The sequence below is a fragment of the Emydura macquarii genome, unplaced genomic scaffold, assembly GCF_026122565.2.
Source record: "Emydura macquarii macquarii isolate MOO-44397 ecotype Brisbane River unplaced genomic scaffold, CSIRO-AGI_Emac_v2 contig_2676, whole genome shotgun sequence".
NCBI lineage: Eukaryota > Metazoa > Chordata > Testudines > Chelidae > Emydura > Emydura macquarii.
Genome location: NW_027132813.1, coordinates 42,425,003 through 42,452,716, shown reverse-complemented (window position 1 = coordinate 42,452,716; position 27,714 = coordinate 42,425,003). Strand labels below are relative to the sequence as shown.

Below are 27,714 nucleotides of genomic sequence, written 5' to 3'. Positions count from 1 at the left end.
ATTTAATTAAAATGCAGAGGTGGGTGCATAGCTGGTTGGAAAACCATTCCCAGAGAGTAATCATCAGTGGTTCACAGTCAAGCTGGAAGGGCATATCAAGTGGGGACCCACAGGGATCAGTCCTGGGTCCAGTACTGTTCAATATCTTCATCAATGATTTAGATAATGTCATACAGAGTTTGTTTATAAAGTTTGCTGACGATACCAAGCTGGGAGGGGTTGCAAGTGCTTTGGAGGATAGGATTGAAATTCAAAATTATTTGGATAAACTGGAGAAATAATCTGAAGTAAATAGGATGAAATTTAATAAGAAGAAACGCAAAGTACTCCACTTAGCAGGGAACTATCAACTGCACATTTACAAAATGGGAAATTACTACCTAGAAACGAGTACTGTAGAAAGGAATCTGGGGATTATAGTGGATCACTAGCTAAATATGAGTCAACAGAGTAACACTGTTGCAAAAAAAAAAAAAAAAAAGAGAGAGAAAAGCAAACATAGTTCTGGGATATATTAGCAGGAGTGTTGTAAGCAAGATACAAGAAGTAATTCTTCCACTCTAATCCATGCTGATTAGGTCTCAACTGTAATATTGTGTCCAGTTCTGGGTGCCACATTTCAAGAAAGATGCGGACAAATTGGAGAAAGTACAGAGAAGAGCAACAAAAATGATTAAAGATCTAGAAAACATGACCTATGAGGGAAAATGGAAAAAATTGGGTTTGTTTAGTCTGGAGATGAGAAGACTGAGGGAGGATGTAACAGTTTTCAGGTACATAAAACGTTGTTATAAGGAGCAGGGAGGTAAATAGTTCTCATTAAATTCTGAAGATAGGACAAAAAGCAATGGGATTAAATTGCAGCAATGGTGATTTAGGTTGGACATTAGGAAAAACTTCCTAACTGTTAGGTAGTTAATCACTGGAATAAATTGCCTACGATGTTTGTGAAATCTCCGTCATTAGAAATTTTTAAGAGCAGGTTAGACAACATCTGTCAGGGACGGTCTAGGTAGACTTAGTCCTGCCAGGAGTTCAAGGGACTGGACTAGATGATCACTTGAGATTCCTTCCAGTCCTACAATTCTATGACTTTATTTTTTTATTAAATAAAACTAACTTAAATGTGTTAGATACATAAGAAAAAAAGTGTATGGGAAAATGTTATCAAAATGTTTTGTATTTAAAACTAAATGATTTATTAAACAAAAAGAAATGTCTGTAGTTAGTGAATTGAACTGAATTTTTATGGTTACCATTTCTTTCATGATTTTAGAACTAGTAGATCTCATTCTCTTACACCTAGCTTTTATTCATAGATTGGAAAAGGGAACAAGCTTATCTGCTTTTTCAGCTCCTACATGGTTTCTTTACATTGAATGAACTGGCCATTAAACTGAACTTGTTGAATACACTGGAATGAAGAAAATATTTTCTCTGCACCTGCTGAAGTGGCTACTGCTGTCAAAAGTTGGTTTAACACTTCAGCAAGTTCTGGTTCCAGGTCCTTAGCCAGTGACTTCCACCAATTAAGTGGCCTGACTTTAAAACTTTAGCAGGGTCGATATGTTATACATCAAGGTTTTAAACAAAATCTCAACAGCCTTGGGTTTATTTTAAGTAGTTTCATTAAAAGCACTTAGAAAGCAAGATGCTTAAGACAAAATGCTGTCATTACTGTGCACTTGAGTTCAAATTCTGTTTAGAATATCAGTGAAATGAGTTTGGGGTTCTCAGGTCATGCATTGTATCTCTGGAGTACTAACATCAGGAAATTTACAGTTTTTAGAATCGTATGTTAGAGGAAAATGGTTGAAGCTGTAAAAGTAAGAAAAAAGAGCCTAGCAGTTGCTTGAGAGCAGCTATTTGAGACACTGGAAGTAGAAATCATGAATACAAGAAAGCTATAGGGTAGTGGACCTGGCAAGTTAAATATAAGACTTCTATGGATGGAGCATGTAGCTCAAGTGGAAAAATGATTACTATGGCAGTAGATTGGTTGGAAGTCAAAAAAGATAAAATTTGATAAACACAAAGGGATTTAGGAGGGTTTTACTTTTTTTAGTCTCTCTTTAAAAAAAAAAAACAAAAACAAGTAAAAGACAAAGTTGAATGAAGAAGAAATTTTTCACTGATTGTTATATTACAGTGCTACAAATAGACCTACCATACAAATAAAACGAATGTTCTGAAGAACCATTTCTCATTCGTTGCCAAGCTCTGTTAGGACAAGGAAATTGCTATGCTAGATATACTAGTCACATGGATTATATGTAGCAAGAAAAGAACTTTTCTATGCTTAAAATTAGTGCTGTATAATACTATACAGGGGGAAATAAAACTATTTTTTCTAGCTTGTGTATGCGTGTACATAAACACTAAATGTTCTAGGTTAAAAGAAATAAGGAAAAAGGATTGTAAATACATTTATGCAGTACCAATGCACACTAATGATACAAATACGCAGTACAGTATACAATACCTATATCAGATCAGCAAGCCTTCAACATTCAGTTTGATAAAATATTTGTTATATCTTTCCTCTCAGCCACCTCAGGCCAGTGACTCTCATACCCATTGTAACATTTCCTAATGCTGCTTCAAATGCTTGGCTTCCAGTAATGGTGTTTCAGTGAAAATGAAGTGTATATATTTAAAATAAGCACCACAAGATATTAACCCATCTTTATGAAAATAGTAGGAAAAAATAGAACATAATGAGTGTAGTGTCCAAAAATTATACATACTAATGTAGTATTACATAGACCAGTAACTTGTTAGTCAGATGCTCCGTGTACTTAGCCTTGTTTTTTAAACTCAGAGAACACCAGTTATTTACTTACCAGTAATGTTCTTAAATTAGAAGATAGCTAATTCTTGCTTGGATTTCTTCCATTTTCAGACATTGCCAGTCTAAAAATTTGTCAAATACAGCTAAGAGACACCTGCAATTTAAGCATCAGGATAACCAGTGTCTCTCTTTACTAGGGTTGGTTGAAAATTTTATGTCAAAACTTTTTGAACAGAAATGTGAGGATTCAGTTAAATAAATATTTTTCTTTGTGGAAAGTGTTTGATTTATCTTGACTTTTTTTTTTTTTTTTGGGGGGGGGGGGTTGGGTTGGAAAACCCCAAAACTATTTTTTTGGCCTTTTTTGTTTTTTTGCTTTCAGCAGTTTTTGAATGAGAAACTTTGTTTCTCATCTTCCACAAAAAAATCAAATTTTTAGCAGAAAAACCAACCACGTCTTATCTATCTTATCTAATCTATTTACGTTTTTACACCACACTCATTCCCATGATATTTGAGCACCTCAGTAGGTTTTAAGTTTCTCAGTAGCTGTTACCTGATTTAAATAGCTTAAAAAAATTGTTTCAGATTTAACACTCTTAGACTTCAATAAGCTCTTCGCTTTTCCCTATACAGTTCTATTTGCTTCTATTCTTTCATTCCATGTCCTTTTGTTTTTAAGAAACACTGTGTACTAGTCAAGATTTCTTTTCTCAGCATAGCACCATGGCTTCTCCTTTCATCAGTCCAATGCCTCATCATGCCACAGTGAATCATGCTTCCAAAAATAGTGCTTGATTCTAGCACCCTTTCTCCTGTCGAGTAGTCCCTTGCTGTCTTAGTTGTCCAAACCATATAAATGACAGTCTCACGTGGACGCTGTAGGAGTTCTTTGAATAAATTAGCCTTAAACATGTTCAGAATTTTTAAAGAACAATAGGGTATTTGTCTAGGAGAATGGAGTTTTCGTCAGATCAGAAGTCGTACTCATAATGCTATGAGTTACAGCTCAGATAACTACAGCAGTGTTATTGCCAGCACCCCTGCACGTGCCACAGGGGAACACTACAGCTCTGAAATTCATTATTGACCCTTATGCTGCACTTATTTTTCTACAGGTTAGGTATAGGAATGCAATAGGAGTCAACAAACAGATACCCGCATCAGCCATAGAGTTAAAATAAATTGTTCCCTGTACTGATTTAAGGCCTGATCCTGCAAATGCATACTACCAGGCAGAACTGGTGCTTAGCATAAGAAGACTAAGCGATTGCTTTGGGCCCCGAGCAGTTCAAGGGGGCCCCCCTACTTGCTTTTTCTTTTTTAAATGTGTTGGGGAGGGGGGATATTCCTGCTTAGGGCCCCCAATGGGCAGTACCGCCAGGAGTAATATTTTCAATGGGCCTACTCTCCATGGGAAACACTGTACCCTTAGTTCGCACTGTTGTTTATTTTCTACACTGGTACCATTAATCTGTTGGAATTTGCTCATCTATGCTAGTTTTTAGCTTACAGCAGTCAACAATGTGCCTGTCCCAGGCTGTGGAATTGAGCAATGAGAATTGGATTGAAACAGGAGTGCATGTTAAGTCAGAAGGCCTGATTCTGTCAGTCTTAATGAGTAGACTTCTATTCCACAAGGAGTCCGATTGATTTCCCACTCTGGGGGAACTGATATGGCTGAGAAAATCTCTCCTGAGACAACAACTACCTTCAGATCTGCTGAAATTCCCACCCTTGTTTTAGAGAAGTTATCATTTTTCAAGTTCTGAATATGTTTGTGGCTACTTTGTTAAAAACTCGCACAATATTCTCATGAAACTGTCATTTATAGGGTTAACTTTGAGATTACTTTGTATAGTGTTGGCCTTTCTCTAGGGAGGTGAGTTCCTTCCTACTTCTCTTCCCCTTCCCTCCCGCCCGTCTCCTTTTATTCATTTAAACAATTTGCTGTCAGACTAAATGATGCTTTTTTTGTAAAAATGACCATAGGCAATGGCTTTAACAAGAGAGCGACCAGTGGAAATGCTATTTTAACACTATCCTGTGATGGCCATCCTAAGTTTAACTGTAGGAACAGCAATGTCAAATTATGGTAAACCTCAGTAATTTAGAGGAAATGATGTGAATTCCAAGCAGTCAGGGGTTGAGCTGCGAAAGTCAAGCAAAGACCACAACTATTTCTTTGTAGGAGAGCCAATTGTGTGTTGTAAATAATATGCCTAGGAGTGGTCGTCTTTCTAAATGGGAAGCAGAAGGGGAAAACGTAGTGTATGTCTAACCTTTATTCATGCTTTGGCTTGTGTTCAGTCAATGTTAGTGTTTTTCTTGGAAGATACGTTGGCCATCTTGTATGGTATGTAATGCACGGTGCCTGCCTGAAAGTGGTTTATGATGTCTTCTGTGTATATCCATTTTAGTGCATTTAGCATTGTCCCTTGTGTTTCTTTAAAAAAGACCCAGAGACCCAAAGCTCCAAAACATACACATGCACACGCGCATGCACATGTAATTCAATACCAATCATGCAATTCCTGATGTAGACAAATGAGAAGCAAAGGTCCCCACACAGCTTGATCACTGGTACTATTTTGGTCTTTCAAAAGTGCTTGCTTTGGAAAAGATGTATGGTAAACCACTTACAGAGTTTCTTTTCTAATTTAATACCCTAAAAGCTAATTGAACATTAAAGAAAAAATAATTTTGCAGATATCTGATGAGAAGCATACCAGGAAATTAAAATGATAGTTTTTGGTTATCGATGCAGCATTTTAAAAGATTACAGCCTGGGAGGAAAAAGGGGGTAGATTCTTAGGTAGCTTCAATAGGCATCAGTGATGCTACTCCCATTTACAGTAGCTGGGGATCTGGCCCATTCTGTTTTTAGACTTAGGTAAAATGAGCCTGGGTTTCTCAGCTGTCTTTTATTATCAATTTACCAACATTAGTAGTCTCCCTCTAATAGAGGGGAAGCCTGAAAACAATCAGTCGTGTTTATCTTAGGAGACAGTAGTTCAAACTGCAGTGGGAGGAGATATAATTCACCCTTTCCCTTATTACTTATCTTATTTAGTGTATTGCTACACAAAGCTCCAGGTTTTAATGTTGTAAATCCCTTAATTATACACTCACCAAATGTGTTAAAAATCATTTAGAAAGTGTTAATCAGATATTTCTGATGATGACATCTCTCCCCCACCCCATTTTCTTCTTACAAATCACTGCAATTTAACTTTGTGATTTGCATTGGAAAGATTGCTTTTTTTGGTTCATTTCGCTTTATTATCTTTCAGCTATGCTGTGACATCCACTTACAAATCTTTACTGCAATTGTATCTTGATGAGATCAGATTGCCCACTGCAGCTATATCACAATAATAGTGAGATAAAATTCAGGCTGCCCTGCTTTCTTTTGATGAGCCACTCTATCCCGGCTGCATGAAAAAACAGCACATAAAAGAAAGATAAAAACCATTTTGCATTCAAAATTGCTCTGACTTAAGGCAGATTGAACCTTTTAAATAAACATAACATGAATAAAATGAAAGAATATGGTTCTAAATCTTAAGAACCGGTAAAAAAAAAAAAAAAAAAAAAAACCAATGATTTACAGACTCATCTCATTTCACCAGAGAACACATTTCCATTCCTGTGAATGAAAGTTTTTCTTAATAACTACTTTTTGTTGCCAAAATTTGTTTAGTAGCAGACTTTAAAATCTGTCTGGGGCTGTGCTGTTCATTGTAAAGCTAGCATTTTGCTTTTGAGTTATTCTGAAATTTATTGCTGGAGTCCAGTTTGCAGCACTTTCTGACTAAACATCCTGAAAAATGGACTTGCAAACCCTGCAACATACAGTCAACGGAGTTTATAGTGGAGACTATTATTGAAGGTGTCACCTTTTTGGTAAACTTATTATTAATGAGTTGGCTGGTGATCTCTAAGAAAATCCTCTGGAAAGGAGCCGCCAGAAAAGCAAAGATTTGGTAAGTGTACGGGCCTTGCAGAGCTTTCCTGGCACCCTCCCCTAGATGTGGGAAAGATTATGAAAGCTGCAGATTTTGCAGGCCTGCCTCGTGGATTTTGGGAATGAGCCATCCCACAGGGATAACTACTGCTCTGCTAGGCCCACTCCACTTGGCAGCAGGGCTGCAGCAAGAACTTCATGGTCATTGGTGCAGTTGCCTCACTGCCGTTTAATAGCAGTGCTAGAGGGAATCCAGAGGGGCACCATACAGCTCTGAGCTGCATTGCCACCTGTCCAGATCTCCGTTTGGAAATCCTGAAGCAGAGTGGGAGGCAGTCCAACAGAGAGTAGACCATCCCTTGATCAACCTCATTCCATATACAATCCTGCACACACAAACCCAGTGAATCTTTTCTGTGTGTTTGTCTATGGGGGGAGGGGGAATGTGCTACAGAATTGACACTTCCCCTTTCAGCATGGCAATGTGGAAATACCCATGGGGAGATGTTCACACAAATTGCTTGGAGAAAAACTGGGCCTTTATGGTTTACCCTTTGTATATGTGCGTGAAGTCTCAGAGAGGGCCTGATCCAAATCCCATTAAAGTCAGTGCAAGGGTCCCCACTGAGATCAGTGGGAATGGATTGTGGCCAGAAAGAATCTGAGAATAAATAGTTTTTATTTGTCAGTTTCAGATAAATATTTGACTTCTCCCAGAATTGCTGCATCTCTTTTCTGCTGTTTCAGTTGTGAAGGATAGTACAATGTGCAGCATATAGTGTTGCCAAACTCTCAATGTATCTGATGTTTTTCTTAAAGCACCAGCTGCCAGAAGAATGTGATTAGCTGAGAATCTCAGCTCTTTTTTTTTTTTTTTAAACCTCTCCTCATGGTTGCAGAGAAAAGCTTGAAAATGTGTCCTGAATGCACTCTAAGGCTCAGAAATCAGAAAATCACATAACTCTAAATTTATTTTTGTAAAATCTCATGATTTGTAAGCCAGTATCAGAATTTTTGAATGCCTCGGTGTAAGGGTGCATGACTGTCCTTCCTTGTCAGTCTGTGAGGTAAGCCATGCCCCCTCGCTGTTGCACCTGTGTAGGCAGACTCAAAGCAGGGAATTAGCTCTCTCTGGTGCCCAGGGTTTCAGGAAGGGCAGAGCAACTAAGCAGTCTGGGGCTTACCGGCAAAGGTGAGTACTCTACACAGTCTTAGGGGTTCATAGGCAGAGTGAGCACCAAACACTGTCAAAGGGCTCACAAGTGGGGGTGAGCGCCAATGCAATCTAGAGACTCTCAGGCGGGGGTGAGAGCCAATCAAGGGGCTCACACGCAGGGGGTGAGCACCATCAGGCCTCCTATGGTCTATGATGAGATAGCTGCCACCCCTAGGGTGGGGTCGGCAGCAGGGGAGGGGATTGGGGACCCGGCCCAGGGCCCTCACAGTGGTGGTGTGTTCTGCCACTGGGTCAGCGGGGCTCCAGCTGAAACGCGCTGACATGGTATCAGGCCACTGCACAACAGGAATAGTGTCTGGTTCCCCTGGGCAGTAGCCTATCTCCCCTTCTGGGAGTATCTGGGCCTTGGGGTTATTATTAGTCTTCCTGGGGTAAACAGCAACAGGTAACTTCAACAGCTCCTTGGCATCCCAGGTGGCAGGCAGCTCTGGTAGCTTCTCCGTGTCCCCAGTGCTACAGTGGTTGGTCGTGAGCAGCAACAGCAGGGCAGAGAGGTCCTTCCCCTTCAGCAGCCCCTCCCCTCACAACTGAGCTAAAGGGCCCGCCCTTTATACTTCCTGTTCCTGCCCTGCCCTTCTGATTCTGCATGGTGGGCATGGCCTTCCCAGTTCTGATCATCAGGGAGTGGATTGCGGTCCCTCCTTGTCAGTCACAGAAGGAGGCCACGCCCCTCGCTACACTTGGATTGACAATAGAGTGTATGAGAGTAAGGCACATATAGTTCCAGAAACAGACAAAAGTTTATGATGACATGAAAGTTGCATTATTCCTATAGGAGCTATATCATTCATCATTCCAACCAGATCTCTTTATTAGTAGACAAGTTGTTTCGTAGCTAGACAGAAGATACCCTATTCACTCTGTACCAAAATGAGAAGATAATGAAAATACTTCTGCCCCCAGAAAGCATCGTCTCACTGTGCAGCAAGATGCAGTTCAAACCACAAGAATAACATTCCTTGAAAGTTTGGATTTGTTGTAGTGCCACATCTGCAATGTTATAGTTCTAGGATTTCTGTCATTTCTATCATAAATCCACTTTTTAGAGGGTTATAATTTAAATGTATGCCATCACTCAACTTGGAGCAGGAGCCTGGGAGCAGATATTTTTATAACACAAAATATGTGAGAAAATTCATTTGGTTCTTCAGAGATTTTGGCATGTTTAAGGTGCTGGTTTTCCCCTAGGATGTTAAAAATTGATATTTGTTACCAAGTTAGGTCAGTTGAAATAATCACTTAGCCTCTGACCTTGCAGACACTTATACATGTGAGTAACTTTACTTGAAGTCAATAATTAGGATAATGAGTAAAGTTACTTACACGCATAAGTGTTTAATGGGACAAAGTGCCTAAAATTACCCTGATTTTGGCATTTAGGTCTATCTGTTTTGTCATGTATTCCAGACATTGAAAACTGAAGATTGGAGGGAATTATTGAGGAGAGGTTGATTAGTATCTGATGGTTTCTTTTGTGATGTGGGTGGGTTATTTTAGGCTGGATTGGTTCATTTAAACTGTTTGCTTGAGATATCTTAAATTTCTGTTTGAGCTGTAGAGTGGGCATCATATAAATCCAAATAATTAATTTGGTTCCAATACCAGTTAGTAACATATATGCAGAATACTAAATGTGCCATATGGATTTTTAACAGAGAATTACTGAATATGCACTGCAGCTCCATGGAGCTGACATTCTGGGAAGAGATCCTTGGCAGGTATCAGTTGGTATTGCTCTATTTAAGTCAATTGAGCTATGTTATTTTATGCCAGCTGAGGATCTGAGCCATTGTGTTCCACCCACAAGAGCCAAACCCTGTATTTTTTCCCTTTCTCTTTCTAGCTAAAGGTCAAGATATTGCTCTATGACAATGAAATACTGAGTGCTTTAGTTAGAGCCATGCAGAGTATGGGTTTGTCTAGGCTTAAAATGCTACAATGGTACAATGCAGCTGTGCTTCTGTAGTGCTTCATTGCAGGCACTACCTATGCCGATGAGAGGGATTCCCTTGTCACATAGGTAATCCACCTTCCCAAGAGGCTATAACTGTGTCAATGGAACAACTCCTCTGTCAACAGCACTGTCTACGTGGGGACACAGGTCAGTTTAACTATGCTGCCCAGGGGTGTGGATTTTTCATACCTGATTTTCTAGTGTAGACCATGCCTGAGAGCAGGGGCTGAGCAAGCCTCCAACACAGTTCTAGCACTTCACCTCATGTTTGACATGCCTGCAATACCCCTGCTTTGCCAGCCGTGGGCCTCTCATGAGTACAGATTCCCAGCTGTGCTGAATTGTGCGCTAGTCCTGTAGTGTGGCTCGTTTCTAGAGTCCGATGGCATGATCTTGCTATGTTTAACCTGTGGGTAAGATATGCAATGTAGTTCCCCCGCAGTGGTTTATAAACTTGCATTATAAACACAGTAAAATTTTTCATCTGTTGTAAGACACTTAAACATAACTTTAAAAAAATCTCCAATTTATTTTCTGTCTTTCAAGTGCTTTGCTTTGTAGCTTGTTGTTAACCCTGTCAGATATTTCCCCTCTCAATTTTCCTTCTCCGTTAGTTAAAGAATAAAAATATTTTACTGAATAAATAAACTTATCAGCTATAAATGTTGATCTTATTCACTACATTTAAACAAGACCATTACTTTAAATTTTCTCGTGTAGATTAAACCCATCCAGATGAATTCACACTATGGAAGAGAGTGTGTTTAGACAAATACTAACCATGCATAAAATGTTCTCTGATTTGGAGAGTTATGATGCAAACAGAATGTACCCCAGCCAGTCAGAATGTCAAAGCCTCTACAAATACTAGGCCTAGAATCTGCAGGTGGCCTCTCAACCCACCTGTAAGTTACCATTCTCCTGTTCTCTAATTAAGGCATGAATGTGTTAAAGTTTTGGTTTCTTTGTACTTTGTTCACAAATGTGATGAGCACATGGATGACTGAATAGGACAATGTAGGGAGACACGATAGCCAGTTAGTTCCGATGGTTGGAGTTAAAAGGACATTTACTGAAGTGGCTAGCACTGCAACACAGACAGTTGCTTGGGGTGTTAGACCTACTCTTAACTATTTTTACTTACTTTGTTCAAGGTATCACTTTCATGCATTTTCTTGTGTCTAGCACACAGTGGCTACATAGTTGCAGATTCAGGAAGTAAACATTGCACTGGTTTGCTTTTGTTCACATTTAAAAGGTTACTAATGAAACTACATAAAGGCCAAAATTATAATTGATGATTAAATGATTCTGAAATCTGCAAAATCTTAGTCCCATACTTGCTAGGGAAAGTTTCCTTCACAAGTGGATAAGTAGATTTTTTTTGCAAGTGCTATGCAAATGGATGCACTCATAAATATTGTAGATATAGATAAGGAAGCCCTTTGAAAATGCAATCTTGTGTGAGCAGCTCTGGTCTCTCAGACCAGGAGAAAGACCCATACTTACTCCAATTTGCTCTATCATTCAAACATAAGGAACAGAAGACAAGTTGGCTGATCAGAGAAGAGGAAAGCAGAGAGAAACTTGGTGGCTGTAGAATGAGAATATATAGTAGTAGTAGTAATAATACCAAGGTAACTCTTAAATAGTGCTTTTTAGCAGCAGATCTCAAAACACTTTACATTTTATAGATGGGGAAACTGAGGCACAAAGATGGGAAATGACTTGTCTGATGTCACCCAGCCTAGAACAGAACTGAGGTTTCTGGGGTTCTAGTCCAGTGTTCTGGCCACTAAGCCACACAACCTATACCGCTATTTATGTCGGGGTTAACTGTGGTGAAGGATAAACCATTCTGAGGTATCTTAGGTGCATGAGAAGAATGACAAAAAGTTGGCTTATTTTTGTAAATGTCTGTATTTCATTTCAAAGCCATGAAGTATATTTTACTTAATACACGTTGTGAAGAACATAATAATGAATGTATTAAAGAGAATTATCAGCTGAAATTAAAATAGAACCATTGACAAAGATTGTATTTTACTAGAAGTGCCACATACTGGGTTAGGATTTGGCTCTTTGCCAAAGGAACTTTCTTTACGAGGTGGTGATTGTTTATGGTTTATATAGTAAAACCACCCAAGTAAAAATTATAATTGTTAGCCCTTGCTGTTCAAAGTGCTTTTTACATTTTCAAAGTGCTGTGCAAACATACTTTATTTCATGAATTAATGAAAGTTACATTTTTGTGCATTTAGCATTGACAGTTTGACAATAAATAGTTCTGGGAATTTTGTACACATGAGTGCATTTGAGCAGTTGATATAAATTGTGCTAATGTTGTCAATTGCACATGATCATCATCCTTGTAATATGGACATCTTCTAGCTTGATGGTGAGTACTTAGATGGAATGTTAGCAGTATATACACAGATGCAAAAAAGATGTTTTCTTTTCCCCCCTAATAAATGTAAATCAATGCCTGTTTGCTACTGCTGCTTCTTTGCTGTGTGTGGCAGAAATCAGTAACAGCCGTCTTTAGCATTCCAGTTACAGAAGCAGAATTAGGTCTAGAAGATGCATTTTATGCAATGACGGTACCAAAGGTTAGGCAACAAAACTCAGTAAAATGCTGGAACATCTGCTGCCTATTTTTGGAAAGCTGTCCTCCTATTACCATCTATTAACATTCACTTTATACTAATTCCTTAGAGATGATTCTCTTCCCTTCTACCCCTACCCCCGATCCTTATGAAAAATGTTGGCATACAGTTGACATTTATATCCTAGCAGAGTTTTTACAACAAAGTATATTAAAGTTGCAATATCCTCCGTGGAAGATGTCTGTCAATTATATCAAGCTTGCTTAATACCCTTTAACGTGGGGACAGTTTGGTCAAGTCCATAAACCACAATCGTATGTCGAAACCCTAATAAATCTTACTGGATGTGGTAGAAGGGCTGGGTCTTGCTGGTCTTGCTTGTTAGAAGTGGTGGAGAGTGATCGGGTCGCTGGTAACAAAGGGGGAGATTGGGACAGCTGGCACTATTTCTGGTTGAGGATAGCAGGTAGAGCACTATAACTCATCATTCTACAGTTCTTCAGAACACCTCAAAACAGTGAAAGCTTCTTATTGTGTTCTAACCACACTAATGTCCTTAGTCAAATACTGGATGCAGTTACTTTCATGTGAAACCATCTTGTACAAAAAGATGGGAGAACTGTCTGGTAAGACAGAGGAAGACAAAATGTTTTAATAATAGAGCTGAGTTTACACGGCACATAAGTAAAGGATCCTGTACTGACCTTCATTGAGAAAGAAACGCTGTTTTGTGTATCTTAGGAGTAGTGGAGTCACTTTCAGTAGTGCTGAAAATCATTCCGAGCAACCTATTCCCCCTGCTTCTGCTTTTTTTCTGAGCACGAAGATGATTAGCTCCCACATTCGGATGAGAGAGATGTATAGGGACTAGTATTTTGAGCAAGTCAGCTTTTGTCCTTTAGAAATGGTCTTTAAAAGCTCATGTCAATGTTTAATTTGATCTGTAAATGAACTCTGCAAGTGACAGCTAAACTGGTGATACATTTTCTTTCAAGGAGGGAGATAAGGTAATATTTACATGTGGGGTGCTCTGTGTGGGTTGTAATGAGGGCACTGGCTTCATGGCTACTGGTGAGTTGTGCTATAAAGTGCCCTTTCTTGTACAGAATTTTCCAGAAAGATAGATTTCTACCGAACAGTGAACAACAAAATATTTGGGCAATAGTTTTGTAACTGTAATTCATTTATTATGTATTTAATGTATTTAATGTAATTATACTTTTTCCCTCACAATTTTAAATGATCATGACAGAGAGTAATTATTCACTTCTCATCTCAGTATTACTTCTAGAGGTGATCTTAAATGAAAGAGAAAGAGGAGGGGAGAGCTGCGGAGCAGGGCAATGAAATATACAATGGAAGGTTGTAACTGGGGTGATGGTGTCCTAGTAAATTATAACTCCATCACTGAAAGTGTAATTTTTTGCCACTTACTGAATTTTTGGATACCCAGATATACTTGGAGTCAAAAAAGCTATTACTGAGATATCATGGTCTTCTTCAAAGGATAATTAGAGCATAATACCATTGATCCAAAACCCAGTGTAGTCAATGGGAGTCTTTTTACTGACGTCAGTGGATCAGGCTCAATATGAATGCTAGCTAAATGCAGGATGAAGATTAGAATGATTAAATAAGCTATGAAAAATAAAGGCAATAACTCAACATGAGATCCATAGAAAAGGATAGTGTCAGTTTTCTTTGGCCTAAAATAGATTTTAAAAACGAAATGACGTATATTGAAAACCTTACTAAGGCCCAAGCCTGCATAGATTTAGGCATATACATTTATAATTTTGCGCATGTAAGTAGTCTCATTTATTTCTCTCATAATTAAAGTTATGAACCAATTTGCAAGATGGGGGGCCTAAGTGTGTAAATATAAATGTTGCATTTTTAAAATAGTAATGTGTACTCATGTAAGCCCTTCCACCCCAATGCCGTCCCCCCCTCTAAATATCTTCAGTTGCATTTTGGAGTGCCACCATTGCCCTGGATTTCTGAAAGGAGGTGGAACTCCATATATTGTTAAGTTTACACGTAGTTGTAAGTCAGATCAATGAAAACATTTAAGAATTCTCTTTGACTTTGAAGAGAGTGGATAGAAATGCACTGAAATTTAACAGGACTTTGATTTATATAAGATTTTTAAATTATCTCTTTGAGTAAACAGGAAGTGTGGAAGTGAAAATTTGCGATACCCTTCAAAAAACAAAACAAAAAACCCTGGGTGAAATCTTGGCATCACTGAAGACAATAGCAAAAATTCCATTTCAATTTCACCTCTTGTCTGTAATGACTTATCAGCAAGGTGATTAAACCTAACAGGACACATGCTTCATCCAGGTTCTGTTGAATCTTTTTCTGCAAATCATGTGTACAGCATATCTAGTTATTTTCTTATCTGTATTACTTTAGGCTGTCTGTTTCCACAACAACAATTTGAATAGAATGTGAACCATTTTCCAATAAAAAAATAATAATAGAATTTCATATCAAGGTTGGATCTGTAATGAAAGAAGGTTTTTTTTAGAGATGTAACACAAGGAACATCCTGGAGAACTGACAAAAATCTGATCTATATTTCTACATGTCAGACATTAAAATAGATATTTGAGAAAAATGATTCACAAAGTCATAGATTTTTATGGCCAGAAGGGAACATTGTGATGCTCTTGTCTGACCTCCTGCATAACATGGGCCATGGGACAATGGACTTTTTATCTAGTATCCATTATAGATTCCAGGATCTTGCAACAGCTGTAAACGGGCTCATACAAAGAGGTAGAACAGAGATACATTTCTATATACCCCCAAGCATTCTTTGATTTTGATCCTAGGTAATAAATACAGATCTCTGTTCTTGACAAGTGATGCTGGCCTTTTGACAATACACAGAGGGAAGGAACTATCACATTCAGTGTTGCACAGTGTTACTCCACATTACAACAGCTTGTAAAATACTAATACCACCAAGGTCTAGATTTTCAAAAGTGGCTAATGGTTTTGGATGCTTCAACTTCTGGGTATCCAACACAGGGCCTAATTATCACAGTGTGGTTGCACTGTGTATTCTGAATATCAGACCTCTTTAAGGTGTGTCAAATTGAGCATCCAAAAACTATGAGGTACTCAAAAGCACCAGTCACTTTTGAAAACAAAGGTCCAGTTATACTACAATATGTTTAATCTTTGTGGTGTTGAATAATTTACATCATAAAACAAGAGAATACTGGTAAAAAATTAGCTCATTGATTACAAAATTTTGCTTGGTTTTTTTTTTTTTTTTTTTGTGTGCCATGATGCCATCTTATTTCAATGGAGATTCACAATGAATACTGAATGATAACTTAATTTAAGCTGATGATTTATCCTCTGAGAAATGCGGAGCTGTTGTAAAGCTCTGTCTTTCATAAGCCCTTATTTATCACAGTTATATTTGCATGCATACCCTCTCTTCACATTTGCCATTTGTCATTGAGATAGCAAATTACATTCATCAGAATCCATTCATTCCCCTAGTATCGCTGAATACAGGATTATCTTGGCTGTGTCAGCTGCCCTATGACTGGTAACTGTGAAAAATGGAGGTCGTCGTCAGATATTCCAAACATGCATCTTCAAGGGGCAGTGGGTATTAAGCTGAAAACGATTAATGGAGCTTATGTCATCATGTTTGTATGGAATAAAACTGAATTCTGTAGGTTGATGGATATCTTGGTAAAAACAAATGCATTTTTAAAGTACTATTTTGTCCCTTTACTGATGAATTTTAGTTGCCATCAGAATAAATAAACTGAGATGTTTCCTTAAACACTGAAAGGTTTGTTTTCCCTTTCACTTACTGAATAACTTTTAACCGTTGGCCAAAAGAGCAGACATGCAATGCTTTTAACAGCCAATCAGTTTATAATCTATCTTTGTTAGCAGTACCGGGTTATCATCATGTCTTTGCAGTAGCAGCACTGCAACAAGACCACTGCAGCAAGTAGTTCCTGCCTTGTATATTATATTTAAATCCTGGAAGTGATCATTGGGCAAACAATGGGGTGGAGGGGATAATTGCTTGTTTGTTTCAGTCTTGTGATCATATGAAGTAACAGATAACTAGGACAACAAGGTTCTGTTGCAGCCAACTTGCAAATTGCTCAGGAATTTTGATTTTTAGCTGTTTCTGTTTTAAATCCAGATTGCTTCCTTTGAATGTTTGGAAAGCTGCAGTAGTTGAATGAGAAATGATTCATTAACAAAAATAAAGTGAATAACACCTCGGCACAAAACTGTAAGGCTCCAGAAGAAACTGCCCTACATACACTTGAATATAGAGTACAGTAAATGGAAAGGAAAAAATATTGAAAACATGCAGTGTGTTCTCTAAAAAGGAACATGCTTTCCGATTTAAAGACAATCAATCTGATTTTAAAAAGGGACTTGTAATGGATTTGCTCAATTAAATTATGCATTGAAATAATGTACCAGATAAAAAATTGATGATATTAAGTGAAACTGGATCTCTTTATATCTGGTCTAAATTTAGTCTTTTATGTTTCATTTTCCCACTCATACATGATTCTCAGGGATTATTGCAGATGCAGCTTGGTCTAAGGGATAAGATAGAGAACTGGGAATGAGGAGACCTGGGTTCTAGTCATATTCTGCTGTTAGCATTCTTCGTGACCATGGGCAAGTTATATTACCACCTTCGTGCCACAGTCACACCATGCATTTAATCAGATTGTAATGCATCCCCGTGTTTGAGATGGTAAAAAGCGACCCACTGGAAAGTGACAGTGGTGCTCATTTGCTTTAAAATTTGCCATAAATTTATGCCAGAATAATTGCTGATGGTGTGTGTAATACCTATAAGAGGGTTAATTTGTTCTTCATGTGATTTGAGTAAAAGGACTCCTGCCCTCAAAATCACTGATCACCCAGTGAGGGTTGTTTTGACAATGTTTTGCTTTTATCTTGATTTCATGGCTGAGTGCATCACCACTGCATATCCTGTTAGTGGTACAGATTATTGTGAAGCTTAGACACTCCATCTATATGCTGTTGTTGGCATTAATCTTTTAATTCATAATAAACTTCAGGTGACTGTTTTTGCCTTTGGTCTCTTAATTACTTTTCACTCCAGGCAGAATAAAATTCATAAACTAGAGCATCAGACCACTAATAAAGTCGCTTTGTGGGTGTTTGTATCTAAAGTAAGAAGTTACTTCCTCACAGCTAGTCTTCTGCAGCTATTTGCTCCTAGAGTGAAGTGCTAGTGCTAAATATATACCATTATTAGAGAAATGCAAAACTCTGCAGTTCCAGCCTTGCCGGAGGAGTGGTATGTGGGTTTTTATCCAAAGTTTTCCTTTGAGGGTCAGGTTAAAAAAAACCCAAAATTTAAAACAGTGACCCTCAAAACCACTAAGTTTTCCTCTGAAAGCATAAATCTTTCTCCAGAAAGTAAGAGCACTGATGGGTAACCCAGGCATTGACCTGTGCTTGCCTAAAATTTACTTGTCCCTGGTTTGCCTGAAACTCAGTACAGTTTTGCTCGAAAGGTTTGTGAACCTCAGTAAACCTGGGCTTGGATTTCAGGTTTGTAATGAAACCTGAATCCAGGTGAGTTTCTTTATGGAAAGTTGCACACTGTTCATCATTAGGGAAATTCACCCCAGAACTGAGGGTCAACTTGATGCCTATGCACCATTTAATCCTATTTTAAGGACTTAAGTGGTGCAGAACCCTTCTGTTTAGCTATCAACACTCGAGTGAAGTTCTGTCCAAGAACAGTTCTGTGGTTATAACCATGATATCATAAGTACAGGAGCAAACAGACAGCAAGACATGAAAAGAGATCGTCTTTACTGAAACACGAATACTGGCTGCTCATAGGTATAAATCAATAATGGGGTAGGAGGCAGAGTTTGATGCACAAGATCAACCCAGGATGTGGTTCAGATATAGACCTTAATCCATTCAGTTCTGGAAAACGAATTTGAGTAAATGCTTCTAGTCTTGGCCAATATACATGTCAATTCTGAAATATGGTGCAGTTTGTACATCCTCATTTCATTAAGTTGTTCTTTTAAGAAAACCTTTCTTTATTGTTTTCCAGTCTACTGTCCAATAACTGCCAATACCTGAAGATAGTTAATGAAAGGTAGAGTCTTCAATGAAAAGGAAGTGTAGTTACTGTGAAGGACATGGAAGGTGCCTGTATTATTTTATGAGTATTATATGTTCATCTCTTTATTTGATTGTGTGTGTGTTGGTTGCTGTCGGGTTACTAAGGGGTTAAATCAGGCATGGGTTAGATTGGCACATAGGCAGGAAGGAAGATGACAATCTTCAAATAACACCATTCCCCAGTATTCATAGACTTTAAGATCACAAGGGACCATTATGATAATTTAGTCTGACCTCCTGCACAACGCAGGCCATAGAACCTCACCCACCCACTCATGTAGTATGACTGAGTTACTGAAGTCCTCAAATCATGCTTTAAAGACTTCAAGGTACAAAGAATCCACCAGCAAGTGCCCAGTGCCCCATGCTGCAGAGGAAGGCAAACCCTCTTCTGCCCCCAACCCCCCCTTCTCCCCCCAGGGCCTCTGCCAATCTGCATTAGGGGAAAATTCCTTCCCAACCCCAAATATGATGATCAGCTAAACCCTGAGCACATGGGCAAGAGTCATCAGCCAGACACCCAGAAAGAATTCTTTGTAGTAACTCATAATCCACCCCATCTAACCTCCCATCACAGGCCACTGGGCATATTTACCACCAGTAGTCAAAGATCATTTAATTGCCAGATTAGGTTGTCCTATCATACCATCCCCTCCATAAATTTATCAAGCTCAGTTTTGAAGCCAGCTAGGTTTTTTGCCCCCACTGCTCCCTTTGGAAGGCTGTTCCAGAACTTCACTCCTCTGATGGTTAGAAACCTTCACCTAATTTCAAGCCGAAATCTGTTGATGGCCAGTTTACATCCATTTGTTCTTATATCTGCATTAGCGGTTAACTCCCTCCCTGATATTTATCCCTCTGATGTATTTATAGAAAGCAATCATTTCTCCCCTCAGCCTTCTTTTGGTTAGGCTAAACAAGCCAAGCTCTTTGATTGTTCTCTCAGAAGGCAGGTTTTCCATTCCTCAGATCATCCTAGTACCCCTTTTTTGCACCTGTTCCAGTTTGAATTAACCTTTGTTATATTAATCCCCATCTTTTCCAATTTAATTAATAATTCCTCATGTGGAACTGTATCAACTGCTTTACTGAAATCTAGGTAAATTAGATCCACTGCATTCCCTTTGTCAAAAAATCTGTTATCTTCTCAAAGAAGAAGATCAGGTTAGTCTGGCATGATCTACCTTTTGTGAAACCATTTGGTATTTTTTCCCAATTACCATTAACCTCTATGTCCTTAACTATTTTCTCTTTCTAAATTTTTTCCAAGTCCTTGCATAATACTGAGGTCAGGCCTGTAATTACCTGGATCACTTTTTTTTTTCTCCCTTTCTTAAAAATAGGAACTATGTTAGCAATTCCCCACTTACAGGGACAAAATAGGCGTCAATCCCTTTGAAGTTTGCCTCTGACCAAGCTGAGTTCAATACCTCTGTCTTAATACATCCAGGTGGGAAACTGAAAACAAAGAGTTTGGGAGCATAAAAACTACCCTTTGGAGCACAGAAAGGGGAGGCACAAAGACACTGAAGTCAAAGGAAAGATGCTGATTGACTTCAATGGGCTTTGAATCAAGTCCACAGTATATGTGATAAACTGAGAATGTTACTGCAAACTTCTGGCGTTAACTACTTCCTGATAATAACAGATTCTGATTGAATTAGATAAATGAATTGTCTGATAAGATTTACTACAGGTAAAGAGAACAGAAAGCTTCTTTGTTTTCCTTGTTGTTTGTTACCATTAGTTTAATTCAGAATTGGGTAATATTTGAAAAAGATACAATTGTTTTTCTGTTGCATATTAACAAATATTATCTGGTAAAGATTTAACTTATGATGAAAACTTAGTGCCACATATAATAAAAAAAAAATAGTCACTGCCTTCTGGGGAAATATCTTGGGAGTGTAGCTACAGATGAAATGAGAGTGTGTTCATTATAAGTGATTATTTTATGAAAACACAAGGCAATAATAAGTGGAAACACTCATTAGATAAAACAAGAATACAATGTCTTTTGATTATCAACTCTTCTTCATTAAGTTTGTGTTTGATATATGTTGGGCTGACATCTACATATCCATATAACTTTACATGGTTATGTGCATGGTGTTTCCTGTATCTAGCTCTCTTCTGAATATCTTCAGAGCTCTGCAAAAGTTAACCCTCACAATCTCTTAGGGTATATCTACACAGCAAAAGCTGTACACACGCTAACATACTGTGACATCCCCCAGGCTACAATCTGGATTGTTGAACCGCTGTGTCCCTTTATCTCTCAAGCTCAGGGTGCCTTTTACACCGCTTTGCTAGTGACAAGCAACCTTCCCAGGCTCTGATTCGGTTGGAGCCTCAAGGCACTCCCATAATATAAATATTACTAAATATATACACTCAAATGTATATATTGTATGTATTGGATATATGCGTATAATTCTGCAATACTCCAAAGAAAATATTAGACTAATGTTGGTGTTGACTGACACCGTACCACAAGTGAAAACTACAAATAATGCTATGGCTACAGGTGATGATTAATGAATAGATCTGAGTGAAATAAATGCCTCTGTTGAGCCTGCAAGTAAGTCCTGGGAAGTAAAGAAGCCTTCTGTCCACCCTAGGCCCCATTGTTACCTGACCCTTGCAGGGCCTGGAGAGGCAAGAAGGGGTTCTTCTGCTTGCCCCAGGCTTTCTGGCCCTGTGTGGGAGTCAAGGGAACCACAAACCCCTTGTTAGCACCAAGTGAGCACCAGCAGCTGTGTTACTGCTCAACACTTCCTTGCAGGGGCTGGAGAAGAAACATGCATGTGATCTCCCCTCAGAGCAGCGCATCAGAACGAAGCTATCGTTGCAAGTAGATGAGACAGTGACCATCAACCAGATGATGAAACTCCCTAGACACAAAGTGCTTTCAAATTCACGTTGGAAAGAAAAATAAATAAATAAATAGATAGAATACAATATTCTTCCTCACTAGTTTTGGGCATCTCAGGTGTAACATGTAGCCACAGTCAGTAAAACATTTTCAGTGAATGTGATTTTCAAGTTCACTGTGTCCTCCTAATAAAGTACCTGCTCTTAATGTCTGACTCAGGGTTCAGTCCAGTGTAAAATAGTGTCAGTCTTCTGAGCCACAGAAGGCCTAGAAGGCTGCAGATCATGGATCAGGTGCAGCTGACCAAATCAGAAGAAAGGTATTCCTCTCAACCTGAAATGGAACCTGTCAAGTAGCATAGGTTCCATAGGAAAAGAAAATCAATATATTCCAGAGCCTCGAGCTGTAAAGCTGCCTGCTAAGCAGACGATTCGTGTAATTTAACTCTCTGCTTCCTGTGATGGAATACTCCTAATTTTGGGGTTCTTTGATCCACCCATTCGAAGCTGTGAAGCGAGCAGAATTTAATCAAGCTCTGTGAGGGGAAGGTAGCTTCCAAAACTAGACTTCAGAACATAGCTGTCAATCAAGAATGCGCCTTAATACCCTTAAGTTGCAGCCTTTTTAAACTTTTTCCTCAGCTGAGTGGTATTCATTCAGCTGTGGAAGAAGCAGCACCTGCAATAAGACATTGGAGAATCTCTGAGCATGCTAAGTGGAGTCCCTCAATATTATTTCTCTTCCCTCAGTAAAGGGGCAGCATGAAATGTCTAATCAAGTTGTCTTTCCACAGCCATAAGAGAGAAGAGATTTCTCCTTTGGAATAACGAGTAGCCCTCCTCAAATGCAGGTCCCAAATGTCCTGCTGAGTTTTTGTGAGTCATCAGCCAAGTGATTTTATGCTGGATTAAACCTTTGTTTGCTGTGGTTGAAATGGAAGTGGTGAGGACAAGGATTACTTTCCTTAGCTAATTTCAAATTATTTTAGCTGGGTATGTCAGATAAAATATTCAGTGAGTGGCAGGATGCTAGAATATGGTCTAATTTCAGATTTACTATCTGCCAACACATGCCATTCAATCAGATAAACACAGGATTTGAGCTGTCATCACAGCATTTTTATGCATCCTTAAAAACAGGACACTTTTTCACACACACAGAAGAAATTGAACAGGTTTATATATAGAGTACAGTGAGGACATTGGAAAAGTTCCACCACTTTGAAAGAAACTGCCATTTCCAGAAAGATTCCTTATCTTCAGGGCATTACATTTGAAGCATTAGAATCCTTCAAGGTCATGGAGCATTTTAAGGGTGTCAACTGTGAACAGAAAAAAAAAAAAAAAAAAAAGAGTATATATTATAAAGCCAAATTTATATAAAATAATTGGAATGTATGTGGACTGGATAACAGACTAGCCACCCCCACTTCCAAGCTGGCATAGACCATCACAGACTTCTATGTGCATGAAATAAAATTAATTCTTTGATTTATAAGTGTCTGTAGATGTGGGGCCCCGCTAGGCTGTCTATCAAAACCCATCACTCTAGTCTCCGAGTACCTGGTCTAATAATCCCCAAAGGTGAAGATAGACTATGATGATGTAGGATAGCTTGATGATCACGGGGGAAATCAACTTTTCCAATATATATCAGTTGAGGAAATGAAGCATAATGCCCGGACCCTGCAAACGCCACACACTTAACTTCGCTCTTGTGAGTAGCCCCTAGTAACTTCAGTGGAACTACTCACCTGGATAAAGCTAAGCATCCATCTAAGTATTTGCTGGATTGGGGCCTTCCATTTAAAAACATTGTATCATTGCCTCTTTGGCCTGAGCAGTTAGCTAACATTTAGTCCCTTCAGGATTGTTTCCATTAGGATAAATGGCTGATGCAAGTCAAGTATTTCTTTGGTGTAATCTTGTTTATCTACAAAGAATGTGCACAAAATTCTGTTTCTCCAAACACAATAGAAACAAACAACAGCAGGCAGTTTCCTTGCTCAGAAATACCACTTGTGCCTCCCCAGCAAACTCTGTGTCCAAGGAGCTCTCCCTCTCTCTCTCCTTCTCTCCCTCTCACAGGTTTCTCCAGGCTTTTGCCTCTAGCACTCTCAACCTACAAAACCAGTATCCTAATCCCATGCTTTCCATCAGGGAAACCCCTGCCAATTTACCTAGGTTAGCTCTGATCAGGCCTTTCCATGCATTCAAGTGCTTTGGTTGCTAGCCACCCCTGTTTCCAGTCTAATTTTTTAAAGGGGCGTGATTGTTTCATCCGTTGTGTCATAAGAGTGGTTTGCACCTTGACTTGAACAAAGTCTGTGTTTCTCTTTGATTCAAAGATTCACTCACCAGTAGCCATTACCACTGTCCAGCAGTTTTTGGCATTTTCACCCTAGAGTAATGATATGTTGCTCTATGTGGAGCTTTGGAAGGATGGACTTCTTTGTACCAAGATATGATAGCCGTGTGTGAATATTTGAGGACAGGATCTGGCTCTTAAATTCTACCTAAAAGCTGCTCTTCTGATTGGTCAAGATTTTCTAGTCAGGATTAGAAGTTTTTTTTCATGCTGACAGTTCTTGGTTGTTACTGAGCAGCACAATGGCTCTAGCTCCCCTGACTCATTCACCAGCAGGGGAAGGCAGGCAGCGTGTGCACCACAATCTTCGTTAGGGGTTCTACTAGGGGAAGGCAGCTTTAAACTGTGGTGTGGTCTCCACAGGAGACAAGTTAGCATAGATGCTGAAGCCTCATTGCTCTGACCATATCCTCTTCCTGGCTAGCAACACCTACTTTTGCCTCTCAGCTGAACATACATTGGGTACCATCTGCTTCTGCATCTCCTATGAAGGTGGTCTTTCTTCTGCTGGAGCCCGGTGCCCTGGGTTATGCTGATTGGCACAAACATAAGGAAGGGCTGAATTGAGCCTACTGCAATTTTTCAGTCTTTAGTTTTTTGCTCTCTCTTTTTAAGAGAAATCTTTTCACATCTAATGATCTCCCAGGCAATTTACTTTTTAAAAGATGGTGCACACTTTATGTGGTGTGGTGCCATTTGTATGCTTGGCCTCACTAACTATATGGCATATTAAATATTTTATTTACCCTGTGTGCTACTTGGTGTGTAAACAATTTTTTTGTTGTTGCATTTCTGACTATATTATAGAGAGAGTAAATAGTGTCATCTAAATTAAAACTGCACGAAAGCTTTTCAAGCCATTCTAAAATGCTAAACAGTTTTGCAAATATGTTTGTCAGGCAAAGATTGAATGAAGAGCTCTTTCCTTACCCATTTATTCTATTGTACTCCTGCTAGACACCCGTCGTGTGACTCTTCCATCAAACACTGCATCTAGGTACTCAGCTGGAATGCCAGAGCTCATTTATACCATGCTCACAGGTGGTTTGCATAAACAGTAGGCATTTAACAAAGAACACAGTAATGAACTGCAGTTAAAAATGGTGTTTTGTAAATTACGGTACAGATCATGCAGTAAACACAAAACACAATGTTTTTCCACTTACCTGGCATATAAAACAATGTCAGTTCAAACATTTCTGTGTCGTTATGAAATAGCATTCCTAACATTTATTATTACTCTAATTTCACTGTGAATAATTTTGTTTCTTACAGATGGATCGTGTCATCTTCTGCGTCTTTTTGGAGGTCGACTACAAAATTTTCAAGAAAAAAATGAGCGAGTATTTTCCCACTGGTAGGTGCAATCATTAGTTGCCTTCTGACTTTCATAGATTGGACAGTAAAAAAACAGCAGTTGGCATCTTCTTTCAATGCCACAGCAAAATTAAAACATTAACTTTCTTTCAAGATCAATTACATCTTAAAGGTCCAATCCTGCAAACACTTCTGCATCTTCTTAACTTTTGAACTCAATGGAACTACTCACGGTAGCAAAGATCAAAACATGCAAAAAAATGTTTGCGAGATAGGAGCTTAACTTTGTGATGTTGAGAATTGGTTGTTTCCACATCTCTGCTGTCTCTGGTCGTTAAAACCAGTTTTACAGCACCAAATGCTGACTTCAAGAAGAAAATGATTTACACTAATGTAAGTGAGGGGAGAATAAGGCTGTCTGAGTTTATGGCTTTTTCATGTGCTTTGTCTATGTTTTCTCTTTATTAATGATTCTAGTACAATTTCATTGTGACTGAAAAAAATATCACAGGAGCTAGAACCTGAATGAGAACTTTCAGCTGTCCCTGCACAAAAATGAATCAGAGGACAGGCAGCTCTCTGGAGCACTTAGGGAATGTTAGTCATTTGTCTTGTATCTCACACAGAAGGTTCCTGTTTGGAATGTAAGAAAACCTAATGGACAGTAAATTTAAAAAAAATAACAACTCTGGGTAACTGATTTATTTTTATAGTTTGTATCATTGTGGAACAAATAAAAATCCCTAAAGATTATTTTTCAACCCTACTTTTTTTTTCCTCTTTTTTTTTTTTTTTTTAAATTGCTTGTACAGTGTCCTGTCCTTTCTTTTGCATTTCTTTTTATGAGGGATGTTCTTGCCTCAGATTCTTGCAGCCTGAGTCTCCTAAATTTCATTTACACCCACTATAAGACCCCTTTACACTGCCAGATTGGTGTAAAGGAGCCACAGAGTAAATGAGAATCAGCCCCCAGATGGCTAATGAAGGTCTTCCCTGCTTTTTTGGCTATCCAGATAGTCTCAGTGGTCAAAAATGGTTTTTTTTTCCCCATCTGGGCCTGTGTGAAGGACAGTGTGACCTTTCTGACTGATTCCACTACTGTTTTAGATGTTTATCACCTCCTGATTCAATGATTGCAGTGATTGCTAACTGAGGCTACAACGGAAGATCCCATAAGTACTTCAGCTAGTCCAGACTGCAGCTATTCACTTATTTAACAATATGTTGTGTCTGTAGTACATTATGCATGTGCTCCAAAGACTGCATTAGATTCTCATTCATTCAGTGTGTTATCCTTTGGCAATGTGGCCCAGTGGATAGAAGAGTGCATTCGGTCTCAGGAGATCTGTGTTCCATTGCTGGCTCTGATGTTGAGCAAGCCATTCTCCCTTACAGAGCCTAGGTAAGGAGTCTCAGTATCTAGGACAGAACCTCAGGGCCTGGCAGACAAAGCGTTCTCATCGGAGAAAGGGAATGGAATTTGCTTCCCCCTTGATCTGACATGGCCTGACTTGCTGTGCATACTGCAAGGCAGAGGCGACAGGTGACTGTGGACAGCAGGCGGAGGGCACAGTTGAAAGGTTCTGTGGGGGCATGTGACTGCCTCACACATTGCCTCTGCCTCCACCCCCTTAAACTTAATATATATATATAGACAATATACACTAGTAACTACCTCCTCTTCCTCTCTGTCCTGTGGCTGCCCAGCCCCTTGCAAAGCTTGCAGGCATCCCTCCTGGCCTGAGCTCTCCTCAATCCATTTGCAAGTGTTCAAAACAAGACCAACAAAAGGAGGCACTTTAAAGCGTCTCAAGTTCGGCATCTAAAATCATCAATTAGTTTTTAAAATTTTGGCCCTAGTAAGAGATGAGGGATTGCCCAGAGGTTAGGACATTAGCCTGGAACTCATGGGCAGCAGGTATAATAGGCCAGGGGAGATTGTCTCCCCTGGCACAGCTGCTGCTGACCTGCTGCTGGCTGCCTGGGCCATGGTGGCCCTGCGTCTTTCTCTCCCTGCTCTGCCCCGTCCCTGAGCCCCCAATGGCCACCACTTGCTGCTGCCAGGCTGCTCCTCTCCTTCACTCCACCCTCCCTTTCTGGAGCTCCCCATTGCTTCCCGCCTTTGTCCCTCTTCTCCTCTCCTCAATCCCCCACCCTGGTGAGATCCCCCAGCCTGCCATGTCCCTCCTCGCCCCCCACCGCTCGCTGCATCCTTCGTCCCCGTCCCTTGCAACTCACCACATCCCTCCTCTCCTCCACATTCCACCCCCTCCCTAGCGAGACCACCCACCATGTCCCTCCTCATCCCCTGCACCTGCAAGAGACCTCTCCCACCCCTGCTGCTTGCCACGTTCCTCTGGCAGAGAGGACGGGGCTGATTGGGGAGGAGGCAGAGCCTGGGGCAGAGCAGTGGTGGC

At 39.4% G+C, this 27,714-nt stretch overlaps 1 protein-coding gene across 4 annotated transcripts in view; it reads left to right on the top strand.

Annotated features, from left to right (window-relative positions):
* MACROD2 (mono-ADP ribosylhydrolase 2) overlaps window positions 1-27,714 on the top strand; it is a 1,226,284-nt gene that overhangs the window by 1,082,467 nt on the left and 116,103 nt on the right. For all 4 annotated transcript variants that reach the window (XM_067565284.1, XM_067565283.1, XM_067565286.1 and 1 more), the window contains one exon: window positions 25,256-25,337. In XM_067565284.1, coding sequence (XP_067421385.1) covers window positions 25,256-25,337 — 82 coding nt within the window. The remainder of the gene's footprint in view (window positions 1-25,255; window positions 25,338-27,714) is intronic.